The sequence below is a fragment of the Lepidothrix coronata genome, unplaced genomic scaffold (genome assembly GCF_001604755.1).
Source record: "Lepidothrix coronata isolate B3197 unplaced genomic scaffold, Lepidothrix_coronata-1.0 Scaffold61, whole genome shotgun sequence".
Lineage (NCBI taxonomy): Eukaryota > Metazoa > Chordata > Aves > Passeriformes > Pipridae > Lepidothrix > Lepidothrix coronata.
This window is the reverse complement of record NW_016690241.1, coordinates 3,967,821-3,987,454: the sequence shown is the minus strand read 5'-3', so window position 1 is coordinate 3,987,454 and position 19,634 is coordinate 3,967,821. Positions and strand designations below refer to the sequence as shown.

The window sequence follows — 19,634 nt, the reverse complement described above, 5'->3', positions numbered from 1 at the left end:
CTTGAACAGCACAGGAACTCCCGCTGAGGTCCAGGTATGCAGAGAAAGGGGCCTTTCCCTTCCCCAGTACAGCAGCCTCTTCGTGCAAATTTTTCTTCTCACCCTGACTGCCCTGCTGAGTAACAAACCCTGCACAGGCTGAGCCGTGCACACCATTTGGTACCCAACTCTGCCAAAGCAGTGCCCAGCTCTGCGTGCATATAGTGGGAGCTGCCACTTGCACTGTGGCACCAGTTGAGCATGCTGGGTTTTAGGAGCGGTGGCTCTGTTTTGGGTTGGGGTTGCCTCTGCACTCCTCTGCCCAGTCGTCTTGGACTCTGCCATCTCTTGGCTTTCACTAAATTTCAGAAAAGTGTTGGAGAAATGTACCAGTCTATGCCCAAAATTGAGTTGTCTAGTGCTCTTGATAAACACCTGCCATGTTATTTACAAGGCAAGCAGAATTACTAGTACCTATCTGCTCTAAAATTAAGCAATTTTATTTATTTTGACTTAGTGTTAAGCCTCCCTTGAAGAAATAATTAAAAATTGATTTCTGCTTCATCCACGAGTTTTCATTTCAGCTCAGGGATGAATGACTTTAAATCTACTTTGTTTTCCAGTATATAGGCTTCTTCAGACAGTAACTTACAAAACAGTTCTAGGGGTTATGAATATTCATGTAGTATTATGCAATACATATTTAGCACCTAAAGAATAAATTTTTAATCAGTGTCATCTTCTTTGAGAGAAGATGCAAAACATGTTTAATAAAACTATTTGCTTTTATCCCTGCTGTGTATTTGAAAGGCCAAAGATTTAATGTATACATTGAGATGCAAAAGAAAGAAATTATTACCTGCGTTCACTGGGACACTCAGTACAATTCCAAGAGAAATCAAGGTGGGGTAGGTAATAGCAATCCCAAAATTTAGTAGAATATTGAATGCTGAAGAAGGAAAGAAAAACACCTTTTGGTACAGTGAAATTAGGCAGAAGGAATGTTACTTGAAGCATTTATGCTTTATTACTCTCTCTGCTTGTTGTTCAAATAGAAGATACATTAACTTCTGTTGTTATTCCTGGAAGATACCAGAGGACAGAGGTCTGTGTGCTGGATATCCACCTGCCTGAGACATTGCTGTTTATGGGGAACTCTGTATCCCACTGGAGTGCAGTGGCAGGATCAGGGTGAGGTTTGGGTACAGCCTGCTTCTCAGTGTTATATGCAGTAATTCCCACTCTCTGTACTGATCCACTGATCCACTTTGCCCTGCTGAAAGACTAAATACTCTTCATCTGGGAGTTTCAGCCAAACAGTAGCTTCTGTTCTTTTTTGCAGAAAAGCTGCCCCCAGCTGCAGGTAGAAGATGCTGTAAATCTAACCCTCTTCCAGGCAGGAACTTGCTAAATATAATTTCATACAATGAAATTATAATATCATTATAATATCATTACAATGGAATGATTATAATATCACTCCACTGTAATACCACACACTCTTCATCAAGTGTCTTATGACAAATTAATAATTGCTTTGGACCAAATTCACTCTTGTTTTAAGGTGATTGGCTTTACCAGAGTCAGGAAGGCCTTGCCAATACTGAGCTCGGGCTCTGACTCTCTTCTAGTAGTACCCATATATTGCACACCCCAGTGATCACTTGCCAAGTTCTGTACTACTTGCTTACAGACACTGTCAATCGAGTCCACTGATAAGTAACCTGGAGGTACTTCTGGAGTTAGTAATTTTGACTGTTTAGGGTAAAAGGAGCTCGGACTGAAGATAGGGATAGAGAAGAGCTATTTCCAGGAGAAATTATTATTTTAGGAGATGTAATTCCATCATCCAGTTTAGGGACCAACTGTGGCAGCAAGTCATCTCATCTAGTTCAACAGTGAACAACATCACACTTCTGATAACCATTAAAACTTAGATTTGGAATCCCTCCCCAGCTGGGTTCCTTTGGTGGCACAGCAGCAGCAGCAGAAGAGAAGAGTGCCACCTACCAAATTTCCACCAGCACTATGCAATACTACATTTTCAAAAGTTTCCCTCTCTTTAGGAGTAGAAATTATCTATTACTACAGGCATCAGAGGCACTGGAGTCTGACCTTGACTGGTCTGGCCTAACCTCCTTGCTCTGGGGATGCTGATGAGCCCAGCATAATGCCCCACCAGGAGGGCTGCTTCCTGTTGCAGCCCAGGCAAGTGTCACCTGTCTCTGTAATGCAGAGTTCACAAGTAGGAGTTAGGACAAGCCTTACAGTTTAGTCCTGCACCTTCTAATGAAAACCACAGTATTTTGGCTTCGTAATAATAGCAGAAGTGAGGTATACATTGCCCCTAGGAATGGACCCTCTCAGAATATCTTAAGCTAGTAATTATGTTGAGAAGAAGTGAAAACAGCTCCAGTATGTGAGAGGTCTGCAGCTTCCACCAGTGGTCAATTTGTGGCACTCTCCTCCACCCTAATCACTGTGAGAGCCCCCCATATACTCACTCAATAAGAGAATTGAAAATCCGCAGAGGTTTCCCCAAGGAACGATGTCAAAAGAGCTCCAGTACTCCACTTTGGTAAAATAAAGGATGACAGGAATACAGGTAACGAAGAGGATGTTGAAGACAGCTAACACAGACAGGAATAAGGCAGCTTCTCCAAATTTAGCACTGCCCAAAAGAAGTTTGAATAAAACCTACAAGAGGAAAATACATGGTTTTAACTCTCTTGCAGTGCATCCCTGGAAGGCTGGCATTCTCTCCTGGCTCCAGTGGAACGGAGCATCCTGGCCTAATGGGCAATAATTGGGCCCAAGAAGCTGGGTCCCAAGCAGTGTCAGCCCACACCTATGCAGTGATGCTTGCTGGACACTTGAGACGGATGCTCGTGCAACTCTGGAGAGAAGCTTGTGTGGCCCAGCCCTCTCCCTCCTGCCACCTCTTGGAACACAGGCAGGGGCAGGTGCCAATTGAGTCCATGCAGGAAGGGGACTCAGCAGTTTTGTCTGTGCATGTCCTGAAAGGAAAGGTCACTAACCCTAGCTTAGACCCTCTACTCTTTTTTCTGCACCTCCAGAAAACTTGACATTAAAAACAGAATACTTGGTGGAGCAGGGCAGGAGGAAGAGAGGAAGCAATGACCTCCCTGCATCACTGGTCCAGGCCTTGGGCTGACACCTGGGGAGTGCTATGGTGGTGAGCAAGTGCAGTCCATGCTGTCTGGCTGTCCTTGCACCTTCTCCCTGGGAACTCATCCCCAGAAGACAGTGTAGCAGCAGCGCCTCAGTCCAGAGCACAGATGCAGCCTGGCTAATGAGACTGCAGGAAGGGATTTAAAAGCTTTGGTTTGTTAGTGGGAGAAGGAAAAAGACAGTAGAAATGAAGGATGCGACTGGCCCATTTGGGGAGTGCCTGTGGACAGGTCTTGTCTGGAGTCTACATAAGTTTTTCACCACACATCTGCAGAGGATCTGTTGGACACCATGGGCTGTCAGTACAATTTTCTCTGCCACTAGCTGCAAACCAGGACAGCCAATGGGCTCTGACTTACTGGTTTGTGCTGGAATGGCAGCCCTCTGGCCTGCGTCAGCTCTCTCTCCTTTGCCTACCCAGAGCAGGCAAGTCTGCAGGGCTGCCTGCTCACAGGGCTCTGCCCACTCCCATCACCTCGCAGCCATCACTGGCCAGTGCAGCTGTGTTGCTGTTCTGCATAAGGGAGCAAAATGTCCCAAAAGCCACTCATTTGCCACCTGAGAACAGCATGTTGCCCCTGGCAGGGCAGAGAGCTGGCACAGCAGACTGAAGTGTCTGTGCCTGGGGTAACAGAGCTGGTCAAGGTGGCTCTGCTGGACGGGGCACAACCTGTCTGCCTGCAGATCTGCCTGCCTCTTTGGCACGCACAACTCATGGAAACTGAGCCAGACTGTGGAAAGGAAAAGCAGAGTGGCAGCAGCAGTGGCAGTGGCATGCATTGCACAACAAGCTGCTCAGCTCCATCTGTCCTGGCATGCAAGGCGCACTGCAGAGTAACACCCTGCCAGCACTGCCACCACCACCTCCTTGTACATGGGCCCTGGTGGAGCAGCCCTGAGACCCCCATCCCTGCAAGGAGCAGCAGTGTCATGGGAGAGGGGGCAGAGCTAGGCTCTAGCCTTGAATAACTCTGCCTGACTGCAGATGACTCCAGAGCCATGGCATTTCTTTGGGTCTGGAGGGCCACATTTCTGGTCTTGCAAGGGAATGTTATTTTAGAGGAAAGAGCTGTATGAAACTTCATGACCTTCCTGATGTAAGACATCATCTGATCTGAAAAAGTGAGCAGAAGGCAATGCAGCACTGTGCTGAGGGGCACAGGCAGGTGCTTCTCAGTTTGGTTAGTCTCCCTGGACTGCCTCTATTATGGCTGCAGGGCTTTCCTGCCCAATTTCTGTTGGATGACTGGTACGGCGCAATTCATTAGACCAGATGGAAATGTCTACACCTCCTTCTAGTCTACACATCTGAGCCAGAGTGGGTGAACCACACCCTACAAATGCTTATTCCTCAGTGTGGACTGTGACACTGAGTGCCATGAGCAGCACATACACAAATGCCTCTCAGGCTGAATGAAATGGTCTGCCCTGCAAAGAAGGCTGCATGTCATCTTACACATAGTGCCGCTCATCTGGCTGGTAAGGATGAGGTCTTGATTCATAGGTATGTGCTTTGGACTTTAGGCATGTGATTATTTCCATGATAAGCAATACCAAGCAAGCCCAAAGCAGGCTCCATATGCAACTGAAGGAGGACTGGCAAGGGGAAGTAACAAAGTGACTTGAAAAAGAAGCTAAATCTCTGCAGAGTGAGTGATTAAATCCAGCACCTATAGAAAAGCAGCCTCATTTTTCAAGAATATGGGACATCAGTAAACCCTTCTGTGGACACTGGAGAAGACTATACCCAGGAATTAGGAGTTTTTATCCTAAGTGAGGGCAGACATCAAAACAAGGGAACACCTGAATGCAGCGTTGCATGGCAAAGCTCTCAGAGAAGGGCACGTGGCACTGAACTTCACGGAGGTTTGCAAGTATGACAGGAACAGTTAAAGTGAGTGACGAGGGTGACAGGCATCTTTCTAGGGGGGAAAGACCCAGGTGTACTTACCTTGTAGAGAGCAGACATTGAGGCAGAACCCACCACGAGGGCTATCCCAATAACTGAGTGGCTGTGAAACCCATCGGCATATGTCATCATAACTATCCCTGCAATAGCAAATATAGCAGCCACGATCTGGTTGGAGACAAAGAGAGAAAGCAAGAAAGTGTTACTAAACAACCCCCACAATGGAAAACAGGCACGTAGCTTTAAATGTACTTCTGTACTTCTGCATCATCTGCTTATGTAGAAAAATAATAGTAAGCCCCGGCTGATACCCAGGGAGCAAATGCTGCCTGCCCTAGTGGTTTCTCTGGCTGCAGGGAAGCTGCAGGCAGAGCTGGAAGGAGTGGCTGTTCTGGAAGTGTGCAGCAGGCCAGACCAGAGGGCTCAGTGTCTCTGACTGAGCTGAAGCGGGGATTTAATCTCTGTCACTGAGCCTCACCATCAGTGGGTCCCTGCAGCCTGTGCATGACAATAATACACAAGTAAGTTATTCCCTGGAACTTGCAGGAAAGGCTTTGAATCCTGTTGAAGTTTTGGAGAAAAAAGGTTTTAGAAATAAACACAGGAATAAAACTCATGCAACTACTTTCCAGTCTAGATGTGTCATTTCAGAGCAGAAGGTTTATTCAGCCAGCTAGGCACACCGCAAGCCTGAAGGGGATCTCCCAAATGGAAGAAGCATTCATGAAGGTAGGGGACAGGCTGCCCTGATTTAACAGGGTCAGCAAGAGACCCCTGACTTCTCTGGGATTGTGCTGCCAGATGCCTTCAGCCTCCCTGGGTGGTAATTCTGGGGTGAAAAGAGCTTTCTGCCATGCTCATGCTTCCTGGCTCTGCAGTGGTGCAAGGGGCACCCTGCTTAGACCACATGCCTTTTGTCTGCATAGTCATGGTGATGCTCCTAAGATGACTGGTATATTAGTTTATTTTGACACACAGCTAAGTGCCAGCCAACTGTCCCCTCTCCCAGGGTCATACCAGTGTTTTAAGCCTCATTCACAGGCTGCAGCTGTTTACACATCCAAAAGCAAAGGCCTCTTCTCACCTTTCCTGTTCCCTACCAGAGATTCTGGCACTGCAGTTAAGATGCAAGCTGTGTGCCAAGCTCTGCTGCTGCCTGATGAGCAAGATGGTAGCCCCTTTACCAGCTTCAGGTCCCCATTCCAGCAGCACCAGCAGCCTCTTCCCTGAGTTGAGTTGGGGCTGGTGCCAGGGGGCACCTAGAAAGCAGATGATCATCCAGCATATCCCTCCTGCACACTGACATCAACACCTTCAATTTCCCCTTACAGAAAAATGCAAACAAAACCATATCAATTTCTCAACAGGTGTAGCTGTAGAATGGCAGTGTGGCATAAGGCTAGAAAAAAGTCCAAATCAGTGGAAGCTGACACTGCCTGGAAAATACAGATGCTAATAACATCTCAACAAGAAGGGACTTGAGTCCAGAAATTGCTGTACTGCTGTTCAAGATGCGGCACAAGCACAGTTTCAACAGGCTATGGAGGGACAGTTTCCCCTAGCTGCTCAGCCCCTTGCACGCCCAAACTGAGAACAGCAAGTTCTGAAGAATCTGATTTATGACCTGATCAGGAGCCCTGTACAAGCTGCACAGGCTGGGTATGCACACCACAGATTTGGAGAGGTTCAGATACAGCATCTTGGCTTGCAGGTCTCTCCATGCACAGCTGTGTGGCATCATTTCTAAACTGAAGTTTCATAGAGATGTAACTGGACTCTATGGTCCTGGACAGGCTTCTTTTTAATGCAGGGAGAGAAACCCTGCTGATTCATGGCTCTACAGCAACATGGGGCTGTTTCAGATAGGCAGCACTGAAAGAGCTAGGCAGTTCTCTCACCAATGTGCTGGTGCTTGTCAAGTAAAGATTCAGACACTCTGCGTGGCTTCAAAGGCATAAGAAAAAAGGTTATTCAATGAGACTAGCATGAGGCAGGTGCAGAAAAAGATGCAGAAAAAGAGATTTGTGTTCACCCAACACATGATTTAGTGAAGGAAAGCTTTGCTCTTGCACGCTGTGGATGTAAAAAGTTTACAAGGATAAACTCATGGAAGAAAAAAAATACATCAATGACTATTAGCTATAGAAACATTGCTTCCATCTCAGGAAGTCCTTGAGCCTCAAATTGCTGGAGGCTGGAAAGTCTCATAAGGAAATATCATTATAGGCTTTTCCTATTTATATAGATTTTTCCAGGTGTCCACAACAGGCAGCTGCTGAAGGCAGGCTTCTGGCGCAGAGGCACCTTTGCTCTGACTCAGTACAGCTCTTTGTAGAGCTGCAAGAGACGTGACTCAGGCCTATCTGAAAGATGGCAACTTTGTATCTCCCTTCAACATCACCCATGCTACAGACCAGGTGACAAAGAGTGGAAGATGCAGTGTTTCTTGTAGCATCTGCTTCAGGTGTGGCTGTCTCCTGTCTGTGCTGTATAGGTCTTGTCCAGCCTTCACTGGAGAGCCAGGGGGAACCACAACCGAATGCCAGGCTATAGCATCCAGCTGGTACCTCCAGGTGCATCAGCAAAGGGAGCCTTCCTCAGCCCCCCAGAGGATGGCTGTAGTGCCTCTGTGGTGGAAACCTGAAGGACGCATTAATGAACTGCAACATGAAGACTATCCAGTTTTGCTTTTAAAGTCAGGGGCTGATCGACTTCAGAGAACTTTCCAGGAAGCTGTCTCTCTGCCCGGTTGAAAAGGAAGACTACAATTTGGGATTTGATAGTATATTTATTTCCAAATCCCACAGGCAGATGTGCTTGTCTATACGTGTTATGTACACAGGAAGCACTTGCAAGCAATGGCTCCCTTGGATCCTGAGTTGTTTTATTCACTGTAGCATGGTCTGAAACACTGAAGTCAAAGATCAAAGCAAATATATGCAGTCTGCAAACAGTTTTGTTGGGGCAGAGGTCCTTGCCTCTTTCATCAAGCATGTCACAACTGTCAGATGGGGCTTGGCCTCACCTCTCAGTCCCTTGTTGACATGCCAGGTGTCACATACACCTTCTCCTGAAGCCTTTCAGCCTGCCTATCAAGCACATTGTTAGTGTCAGTGACAGGCTGCTTGCACACAACAGTGCCTGCAGTTCCTTGCAGATGTCTCAGTGCTGCAGGGCTTGCAGAGGCAAAGCTTCAGACACTCACAGCTTCATTATGTGTATGTCTTCTCTGACAGCTCACAGCCCAGTTGATCCTTGCTCTGGGCACAGTGAAGGGAAAGGGGGAAAATCACAACTTCATTACAGGAGATGTAGGCCTTTGCAAATGCCTGAATGGCAAGGATGGGAACTTGTAGCTTGCCCTTACATTTAAATTCCAGTCAAATTGTGATTTAAGTGCCTATAGAGCTAGTAGTTGCACTTCTGAAGGCCAAGTAGAACACTTGTGCTTGCTTAAACCCCACTGAGCTGTTGCCTTTCTCAACTGGCCTCTCCTTCAGCAGGCATGAACAAGGACATCCACATGTGTGATCAGAGCTTTGCTGTGGCACTCTGTCCACCCTGCTGTGCTGGTGTGGGGATGGAGCAAGAGCGTGGGAAGGCACTCACAGCAGGACAAGGCACTGTCACCCTTGCAGCCTTGTCTACCAAACACCCTCTCAAAGGATGCTTCTAAAAGGGTCAGCAGCTTTGACAGAGTGTGGCCCCGAGGGACCACAAGCTTTGGGGCTGGGCTGTGTGCTAGCTTGCAGTCCCCCCAGGTCACTCCCAGCAAAGCCCTAGCAACTGTCCCTCCTCCTGGTTGACAGTCCCAGGAAGAGGGCTGTGTGTTCGGGTTCATCCCGAGGCTATCCCTCAGCAGTGCCATGCTCACTGCTTATCACATGGGCTGTACAGAAAAGAGAGGAAAGAGGGAAGAAAATGATTCTCTCCCAAGACTCCATGCTATGTTCCTCTGCAGACAGGAGTGCCCTGGCACTCGCTCTGTGCCACACGAAGCTGGGTTGCAGGACTGCTGTACCCTTCCAGTCCCCAGGGACAAGTGCCTCCTCACTCTCATATTGCCACAGGTCAGGATTCCGCAACTGCTCAAGAGTGAACAGCCCCCTCTGCCTGTGAACCCCTTCCCCCTGCACCCAGGTCCCTTGCTGGCCCATCACCTGGGGAGGAGACAGCTGTGTTCCTTCTTGGGTACAAAGGTGGGTTCTCAGGAAGCCCCCCTGGCACCCCTCACCAGTGCCAGGTGCCACAGTGAGGGGCTGGAACACATGGCAGGAGCATTACACAGCCCACACTGCTCAGGCCCTTCTGGTTCTCTGTTTCATTGCTACTTTCCCAATGCAGTGCTGATAGGAAATGAAGGACAGATGGACATGGCTGGGATGACCACTCAGGTCTGCTTCCCTGCTCCTTCCACTCCTTCTGCCCCTTTAAGAAGGGGGGCATCCAGAGCAGGATTCATCCCCCAGGACATGTCACCTGCCATGCCTTCCTGGTAAACTGCTGGAGAGTCTCTGACCATCTTGGCTCTTCAATCATGGCATGCACCCAGGAGAGCATGAGAAGCATCTCTGCTCCAGCATGGGCATGCCCATGTGGGTATCGCTACACACAGGTTGGCTTCTGTTCCTCCACACCACAGTATTATCCAGTAGTGAGAGATGGCACACTGAAAATGAGGAGCAAGCTGCAGGTGCAGGACAGCAGTGGTCATCCCTTCATACACTTCCTCTCCTAGTGTCCCACCAGTGCTACAGCTGACAGTGCCATGAGAGAGATGAAGACCACAAAAATAGCTATGATAACAGTGGCACTTCTCTGCCTCCAGGATCATTTCAGGATACCCCTGCACTCAAAAACCAGAGTGAATTTGTTTTCAGCATAGGGCTACCTGGGTAGCGGGGGTGGGCAGACACCAGCTGGCCAGGTTGGGCTTTTGGCAGGTACATTTTGCAAGCATCCCCTGAGCAGCCTTTTGGCTGCCACCACAGAAAGGCTGGCCAAGCTCTCCTGCCAAGTTCTCCTGCCAGTCAGGGAACACTTCCCAAAAAGTTAACTCTCGGTTGCTCCACGCAGCGAGGGCTAACAACCTCTTCTGAGCACTAACAGCATTGCCCAGGTGGGTGAGCAGGGAGGTCCTCAAGTGATGGGCAGGAAATAGGAATTATTACAGTTATTGCTGTAAATATTGATTATTAATTAATATTAATTGGTACAACAAGGCAGGAGGGACACACTGGTGCCTTTTCCTTCCAGTTACTCCTGGCCCTGGAAGGAGCTACTTGGCCCCAGTGCTGGTGGGTTACCCACCTCCACCCTCTGCTTCCAGAGGACACCACGTGCTGAGGGATGCCTACATGGCAGCAGGGTTTGCAAGGAGCTGAGCGGTTTTCTGATAAACCCTCTGCATGCGGCTCTGTTGCTGCTGCGGAGCAGGCATTCGCGTGGGGCGCAGGACTAAGGGTGTAAGCAAACATCTGAGGTGCCACCAGGAGAGCAGCCCACAGCTGCTGGCCAGATGCAAGTCCCTATGAGTTGGCATGACAGTGACACACGCACATGTTTTGGCCTTGCACAGGTGGGCAAGGGCAGCACAGCTCTCCTCTCCTGTCCACAGCTGCTGCTGACTAACATGGATGCAAAACATAACTGTACTGAAAACATAACTGTACTGCAAACCTGCTGTCACACGTAGAAAGGTGAGAGCCCTGTTAAATTCAGAGGTTGGGACCAGAAATGCATTGTGTGCAGCCATGGTCTGCAGGAATATGCAGTCAGAAATAACTAAGTTTGGTGCCACAGCCTGGAAATAGTCCCTCAGAAGGGGTTGGCAAAGGCCGATACACATCCACAGCAGCATGGAGATAGCACATATCCTTTGTGACACGCTCTGGAGCAAATTACCTTTTTCCTGAAGGAAAATGCACAAGGCACCAGAGTGGGGGGAGCCAGGGTCTCCAGGAGCTCACAGGCACCTGGGCAGGCTGCAGGGAAGGACTCATCCTGCTCCACAAGGATTTCTGTGCCCGCTCAGCTGTCTGCATGGGTGCTGCTTGTCTCAGATGGCAGGAGGCAAGGGGTAAAGGGAAGACAGAGGGTGAGGATGAAGAAGGGAGACAGAGATAAGGAGTCACTTACCCTCACTCCCATGAACCTGTCCCTCAGAACGATCCATGAAAGCAAGAACACAAAAGCTTTGTTGCAGCAGAACAACACGGAGACATCCGTAGTGTTTATTTTCTTTATTGCATGTAAGTAAAGGTAGTTTGTGAGTGTCCAAAGAACACCAAAGGGTGCTGCCTTGGTAAAAAACACCTTCAAAGTCAAGCCATTGTCTCCAAAAAATCGACAGCACTCCCTAAAACAAGGAGAGAAAGGCAGTGTTATTACATATGCCAGTCACAGTCTGCAGCAAATATATGGCTTTTTTTGCTTTTTTGCTTCTCTTCATTTCCTTTGGGGAAAGAAGGGCACACACCTTAAAGAGGAGAAGAAAAACAAGTTTCCGCTTCTGCTGCAGCAGCCAGCACCTGCGCAGGGTACAAACAGGTGGGGGCTGCAAACATGGGAGGGACAGCAAAGAAGGAGCAAGGGGAGAGGTGATGACAGGAGATGAATTCTCACTCTCATCATCAGTCCCTTCACAGTGAACATCTTGAAGCAGCAGCATGGAGTCATCCTCCTCCCTTCACCCCTGTGGGCATCAGGATGATGAGGAGCCAGGGCTGGCAGCAAAGCCTCTAGCTCCCTGCTCCTACTGCAGCCACGGGAAGCTGGTGCCCATCTGATCTGCTGTTGTGGGGCTTGTACACCAGAATGACTATGTGCCGTACAATAAAACTCTCACAAATAATTGTGTCCCCAGGTTTGCTACTGCTGACTGGGAAAACTGATTTTCCTTGGTGCCATAGCACAGCTTGTGAAGCCGTACCAGGAAACATTTGATGAAGAGCTGTCCATGAGTAACAGTAGATAAATAGTTATGTGAAGCAAGGCAGGACTGTGATTTAACCTACACTGTAAGCCCAAAACAGTCAGGGATTACTCCAGAAAAACCAACTATCAGCTTGAATATTTTGACAGAACATTTGAATGCAGCTGTTCCTGCTGTCCACCAATTTCCAGGCCCAGCACAGACACGGGCACATCCGGTGCACGTATGGAAGGAGAAATCCCCCTCACTGTGTTAAAGAGAAACTGTCATCGAAGAGTGATCAAACCTACTCCTGTCCCTGTTACCAGAAATCCTGCATCTGCTGCTCTCACCTACCATCTCAACCTGCTGCTCACTTGCCAATGCAGTTTTGTTTGCTGGGATCACCGTGCTTTGCCCACAGAGCAGTGGAACTATGGGTGTGGACAACAGCCAGAGAGGCTATAGGGAAAAGCTGATGCAAAGCTCAGATGTGCCCTGGCCCTGTGCATACCCAGGTCATGCCAAGCATGGCTCCTCCTAGGCAAGGAAGCTGCCCTGCAGAGCCACTCACTCCTTACTTTGTACAATCCTCTGTGTGAGGAGTAAATTCCTACAATTGCTGGGCTGTTCTCAGATAAGGTGGCAGCAGATAGCAAGAAGCTGTGGCATGGCAAGGTGTAATGCCGTATTTTTGAGATAAATCTTCCTGCATTATTTTTCTTGATTCTGCCATCATGAGCTAGCACTCCACTGTAATCACAGCAACTGTTTTAAAAAAAAAAAGGCATTAGCCAAGGCAACAGCCAAGGTCTGTGTAAGAATGAAATGGAAATGTCAAAGGAAGGATGCTGAAAGAGAAATGTACTGGCTTAACTGCTGCAGCAGCAATACAGAAAAGTTTGCTTCCACCCAGAAGTGTTCATATCCATGTTCACAGACAATCTGAAGGCTCATGACTGAAATAAACAGTGGGATTACACTGTGGGGAGGAGGTCTACATGCAAACTGAGAGCACTGCAGCCTGGTTACATGTGGCTCTTGAGAAGTGTTTCCAGTGTGATGTTCCGCAGTGGATGTGGCTGCCGTGGGGTGTTGAGGTGGCTGCCGCAGAAAACATCCTTGCTGTATGTCGCGGTAGATGGAATGGTGAAGAAGAGAAAGAGGGGCAGAAACTTGGCCTGGTCGAACTTCTCTTCCTCAGGATGCCAACTGGGAGCAGAAGCAGCTGCCTGGCTTTCAGGGCAACCTATTCCATGGGCAGACAGCAATGGGGGCAGATGAAAACTTGCTTGTAGGTATAAAATAAAGCAGTGGGAAACACACAGCACAAGTGAACCCACCTTGCTGCCACTGTGGCACAACCCCCCAAGCAGGGCTTAGCGAGTCCTGACCAGCACTGGCTGGACTGCAGTCCTCTCTCCCAGATGGGGATTCTGGTCTCCTGCTGTTTGTCACAGGGTGCCCTATCAACTTGGCCTGAAGGAAATGCATAGTGTCACTTGGGAACAGCATGTAGCTGCTATGGTACTACAGGAACCGTAGTGCTGGAGTGAAAGATGCTACAGAAAAGCCTAAAGCACAGCGATCTTTCTGTGTTTTTACTCTAAACTGTTTGCTGGTTTTGTTAATCTTTTGTGTACTAGTTCTTGTTCTTCCTCATACTCTTTTTAGTGTGTATCTTCATTAATCTAGCAAATGGCAAATTAGCTCTACCTGATTAGGCCTGTCTCCAGCACAATACTAGCAAAATAACTCTGTCATTGGAACCAAGCATCTGCAGTGAAGTATATCAGAAGTTGTCAGAGCCAAAATGGCATGCTACGTAAGAATTAATCATATTGAAAGCAGGTGTTGCAGTCAAATAAAACTTGCAAATAAAATAGGACAGTAAAGCTCCATTTTTCCCCTATCGAGTTCTCAATTATATATTTAACACTATAATATCTTCCACTGCCTGTTTTGTCTTTAACCATTGCTAGGTGGTTGGGATGTTTCTCCACTGCTTTGAACCTCATACAAAACAAAACAATGCATAAAATTCTGCCAATACTACTAGAAGGAATGCTTTTTGCCCCTATATTGAAAAAACAAATCCCACCTATGAAAGGCAAAGGTAGACAAGAACCAGACAAAGTACCTATAGTACTCACGCCAGGGGTTTGGTCTCTTGACACTTCCTGCAGAACAAACCTATGCCAGAAAGGTTAGTAAGCCATTGAATCTGCCATTACATCTTTGGAAAAGATGCAGCAAAGTAGAAAATTTCTGGAGGAATACACATCCTAAGGGAATACTTTGTACAGACCAGTTATTTCTCCGTTCCAGACTGTTAACATTTGTTAGAATTTTTTCATTGTCTCAGTGCTCATACTGTAGCCTTCTCCTTCAAACCAGGTTTGGATCTGCTGTTGGTCTTAGCGGGTGATATTTTTATTTTGTAGACTATGCTTCTTACTTTGACCTTGCAAGGTCTGTACCTGCAAATTGAATTTAGCTAAATTGCTCCTAAATTTCAGCAGAGTGAGCATCATCTCCCTGGAGCACAGCAAAGCCACCACCGTGCCAGTGAGTCTGTCTTCTTGATTAGAGATTGGCAGGCAAAACATGTTTTGCTAATCCCTGCACCAATTAGGGCGGCATGGATAAATAATCTGCAGATGTGCAACAGTCTTACATTTTCTGTTCAGTGTACAAAAAAAAAAAAAAAAAGACATGGACTAAAATGTCATGCCATGTCTTTTGGGAGGACTCACAAGCCAGTTGTAGCAAAGAAGACAGACAAGATGCCCTGGCTGCAATAAGAGGGAAGGAAACTAAACTCAAGTTTAATTCCTCCCAGTGAAAAAAAATTCAAGGACTTTTTTTGTAATTCATCCTGTTAGGGCCACAGTATCTCTCATGCATTAAGTTCACAAGTGGAAGTAGGTATGAGTGCTGTATAGGCAAAACACACAAGTTAATCCAATATATTCCTCAAAAATGCTCTCCAGGAAAGTATATGATGTGTTTCCCAAAAAATTGGATCATGCCTCCAGCTCCGCTTCCCTCACGCTTGAACCAGTGCTGACCCAAAGGACAGTCATTACAAAATCAGCCTCTCAGGTGGATATACTTCAAAGCAGTGCAAGCAAAGGGTGAGCTTATGAAACTCACTTTACAGATGTGCAAGCTGTGGCACGGAAAGGCGAAGTCCCTGTGAGGGCCACCTGTTGGTTGCATCTTCAGAGAGCTGGGGATTTGCTTTTCCTGCAAGTTTATTTTATAGCCAGCTCCTGTTACTTATCAAGACAGTCCTGGAGCGCCTTTTTCCTGAGTCACCACAGGTTCACATGCCAGAAGAACAGTTGCACGGAGGCTCCTGTGGTGTGTCCCAGATCATAAAAGGCTGTGAATAAATCTGCTAGCCTCAGCACTTTGCAGAGAGCTGCCCAGGACTCCTGACATGGCTTTTATTGCCCTGCTGGTCTGAGGCTCCTGCAACAAAACCTGTATACTACTGCTTCCAGCTTTCCTCAGGAGACTGCTTCCCAGTGCTGGGAGGGCACAAGCTTCTCCTCAGCTTCCATGTGGCAGAGGTCTGAGACCTGTCCTGGGTGTGCTGGTGCCCTTTACCTGCCCTGCTGCCCACACTGCTACTGAGGAATGCCCCAGCCCGTGGCCAAGGACCTGTCACTCCTCAGACATGTACTTATCCAGTCCAGTCTGTCTGTACTGGGGACTGAACTAGGGCTGAAGACTCTGGTCCTTCAGTCTCTCTTTCTCTACTTAATGAGAAATGGCAGCCCTGCAGCCTGGGAGGTAACATCAGCCCTGGTGACAGCATTGGTTTCTGGAGTTGGAGGCAAGTGCTGTCTTATCTAAAATACTCTAGTGGCTTTTTAATACCCATCATCCCACACGGATTTTTCTGTAAGCATGTTATTAAATGCAAGAAATTGCCATAGAAGCCAATCAAGCACCCAGCTGCTACTTTTAAATGTCTGCATCTGTGATTGACCATTACTAGTTTCTATACTTGGTTTGGGGCTAATGTTCTGCCTTTAAACTTTATCTCTTCTGGGAGTTTCCAGCTCATTTGCAGAAAATGTATTCTGATAGGCAATGGAATGAGAAAATTGTCTTCTCTTGAATGGAACAAAAAAATCTCCAGACTGAACTTCTCAGAACTAGAGAGACAGAAGCAATTGGTTTTGCTCAGCACTGCACACATGCCAAACTAGGCGTTTGCACAATAAATGGTCCCAGGAAATGAGATTTACATAATACACCAGAATGGCTCCAAAAGAAGCAAATCATAAAAATCTTACAAACCACCTGAATACACATTTTTGAGACAAGTCTTAGCACAGACTCAGAAGTCTTAATGAGAAACTGTTTAGACTAACATTTAAATTAAAAAAAAGTTTAAAAGAACAAGACCAAACCACAGGGAAGAGTCATATACTGTAAACTGCCTTAGCAAAACACCATGGTGGGAGTTTTGGACTGCAGAAGCAAATGAAATGCCTGCAGCTTCTCCTGCAGGGTGATCCTCCATCCCACAGTTTGCTGCGCCTGGGGCACTAAACCTGTTTGGTTTGCATCTGCCATTTCCACTGAAGGCTGCAGGAAGTGGATTGCATTAGGATGACTATTTCATTTAATTTTTACACATGAACACACTGTAGTTTTGCATCTAGGTTGTTTCTTTTTGTGGGTGCAGAACCACCAGCCATCTCAGATGGGACATTGGGAAAAGCTTAGGGAGAAGGTAAAGTCAAGCAGCAGCGGTACTGCGCTGCTGACACTTTAGAGGACAGCAGTGGCTGTAGCAGTGTGAGCAGACATTGCAGCAGATTTCCTGCAGAGTCACACCTGTCCATGAGCACCAGGGCAAGCTGAGCTCACTCTGGAGTGTGTTATCACAGCAGCCAGGTGGTTCCACTGAAGTTGTGCCTTCAGATTGCTGCATGGGACAGGCTAGCATTTGTGGGTCTTGGGTCCAGCCAGAGGCAATGTGCCATTCTGGAGAATGCAGGAAGTATTTCTGGCAAGAAGAAGCTTTTAATGTGACAACATGCACTCAGTGATCAGACAGCTGAAGTTATGCATTATCCAACGTTTTCTGCCTTTACATCCTAGAGGTACACAGCCCCTGAAGTACTTTATACTCTGCTAGACAACTGGCAATATACAAATAAAATGTAAGACTGTTGCTATGTGCAAGCCCCAAACACCCACAGATGAGGCAGGCATCACACCTGAACAGAGATGAGCTTTTTAGTTACACTCAAAGACTTTTTTGTGGAACACCTTGTTACTGAGCCCATGAGGAAACACAGTCCTTGACTTAGTCTTGTGTAGCACTCAGGATTGGCCTCAAATCTTCATCAGAGCCCACCAGAGTAGTGGCCAGGAGGTACTTAGGCTGGACATTCCCCTCCACAGCAGCAGTGCCTGAAGCTGAAAGGGGCAGCAAGGGGAATGAAAGCTTCACAGGTGACTGAGAATTACTGGCGTGCAAGCCAGTGGGACTGGTGCAAGCAGAGGGACAGTTCCTCCTGGTGTCTGGGGCAGGGCTGAAGGATGAGCTGGACAGAACTGATTCATTGGCACAGTGGGGTGTGATGGAGGAAGAGTATGCCAGGACCCACCACCATGGCCAAACAGAGAGAGGACCATTAACTCCAACAGCACCAGGTACAGCCAAGCACAGGCAGCCACAACAGGGTGTGAGGAGCAGTACTGAAGCTAATGACAATCCTTAGGGAGTTATGAAGCAAGCTGAGAAAATGAGGAGCAGCAAGTCACCAGACAGTATTTACTCAAGAGTTCAAAAAAGCTCAAGAATGAAACAGGGAATTCCTAATGAGGATCTGTAACTCTGCCCTTACAATAGCCTTCCTGCCCAAAGCAAATATCACATTGATTCTTTAAATCTAATTTGTGCTGGGACTGTGGCTGGCCATTAAATTTTAGGATGACCATTGCTGATTAAAAGCCGTGCTACATTACCTCTTCTTCCTCCTGGATTCATCAAGGAGTGATGAGGACAGAGAACGTGCAGTTTAAGGAGCAGGCTTACACAGCCACGGTGTTTAAGGCACTTGCAAGAATTTTCATCCCAGCAGACTGGCTGGTGAGCAGGTGTCCTCAAAGTGTGACCCCAGCAGGAACACTTCTGCTTGGACCATGCACCTAATGACTGCCACCATCCTCAAAAACAGGATTCTGACTGCTTCTGGCAACTGAGTGCTGATGAATTCAGACCTTCCTGAGGATCTCCTGTTTTACCAGTCAGGTGGAAGTGGCCTGGGGCTGCTGAGTCTCCAGAGGGACTGTTCCCCTGGAGGATCTTACTCCTCACTTTTATCCTGTGCAGTTGGGATTGGAAAAACCCTTAGGGCTCTGCCTGCCTGCCTGCAGGGAAAGCCTCTCACTTCTGCAGGTGCAGCTTCTTGTGGGCAGGGAGCAGCGCAGCAGCACAGCCCATTGGCAGCACCAATCCAACATCCTCAGTGCACTGGGTCCAGAGAGGGGAACACACCCCAGCCCTTGGGAAGGGCACCCCAACTGCTTCAGGGCCTCTTTCCTTGCCCAGTGCAGGTGGGTGTTCCACTGAAAAGCTGGGGCTGTGTTTTGGGTCGCTTGGGAGATGCAATGGCACCAAAGTCACATCTAACCTGTGTCCTGCATGAATGGGTTTGCTAATGCTGGCCTTTAAAAGGTTAGTTAATAAAAATTTTTGGGGAAAAAAAGCAAACCACAAACCCACATTGTTTTTAATATAACCCAAGTAGAGTTATTCCACTGCAGGCCCTAGCAGTTTGGAAGGCACTTTAAGCAGTGCTACACTTCAGTTACTGAAAAGGTGAAAAGCCTCCCAGGGAAAGCACTGCAAAGAGTGTCAGGGGGCCGAATTTGAGGTCTCTGGTGGTGGTCTATCACAATTTCCCAGTGTGAGCTTGGACAAGTCCCCCAGACAGCCTGTCCCTCCTCAGCTCAGTAGTGGGGTATGAGGGTACAGACTCTGTTATTTCCCAGGGCTGTGTTGAGGTAAATGCAGTCAAGCATTTGTGCAGCATTCAGTGTGTGGTGAGGGACAGCATATACAAACTGAGGCAGAGAAAACCTAAACATTAAGCTCTCAAGGCTTTGACTGCCGGAGTCAACATGATCACTGCTCTCCGTCATCATGCAAAATTTCCATTGACGTCAGTGGATGTTTTGGGTGTGAAAGGCCTGCAGAGTCTGAAACTGTGCAGCCATCGCTTGTGGATATCTTAAGCTTGGCCTGATGTGATTTATATCCAACTTGTCCTCTTCAGCTGTGACCTGAACCACTTACTACTTTTTGGAATAGTCAAAATGAAACTTTCAGGAGAAGCTGGCCAGCTGGCCTCCTGTGAATTGGATTTTTGTAGTGGTTGGTATAGGCAGACAAAAAAAGCATGCAAGAATAAAATGCTTTTCTCATAGCTGCTGTCTTGGTTTCTGGTAATGGGGTTTTTTTACTCTGCTGATATAGCAGCATGGTGCCGATAGGAGGGGGAACAGTGTTGTTGTGTCTTGGGAGAAGGAAGGAACAAGACAAGAGGCAATACAAGGAGGAGATAAATGTCTCAGTGATAAAACTGGCTACACAAACACCTGAGAGAG

General features: G+C 47.6%; 1 protein-coding gene across 2 annotated transcripts in view; it reads right to left on the bottom strand.

Moving 5' to 3' along the window:
* Positions 1 to 19,634, bottom strand: part of SLC35F3 (solute carrier family 35 member F3) — a 172,431-nt gene that overhangs the window by 1,852 nt on the left and 150,945 nt on the right. For both annotated transcript variants that reach the window (XM_017817623.1, XM_017817624.1), the window contains 4 exons: positions 11,219 to 11,438; positions 5,123 to 5,248; positions 2,484 to 2,676; positions 839 to 928 (listed from right to left, as the gene is read on the bottom strand). In XM_017817623.1, coding sequence (XP_017673112.1) covers positions 839 to 928; positions 2,484 to 2,676; positions 5,123 to 5,248; positions 11,219 to 11,438 — 629 coding nt within the window. The remainder of the gene's footprint in view (positions 1 to 838; positions 929 to 2,483; positions 2,677 to 5,122; positions 5,249 to 11,218; positions 11,439 to 19,634) is intronic.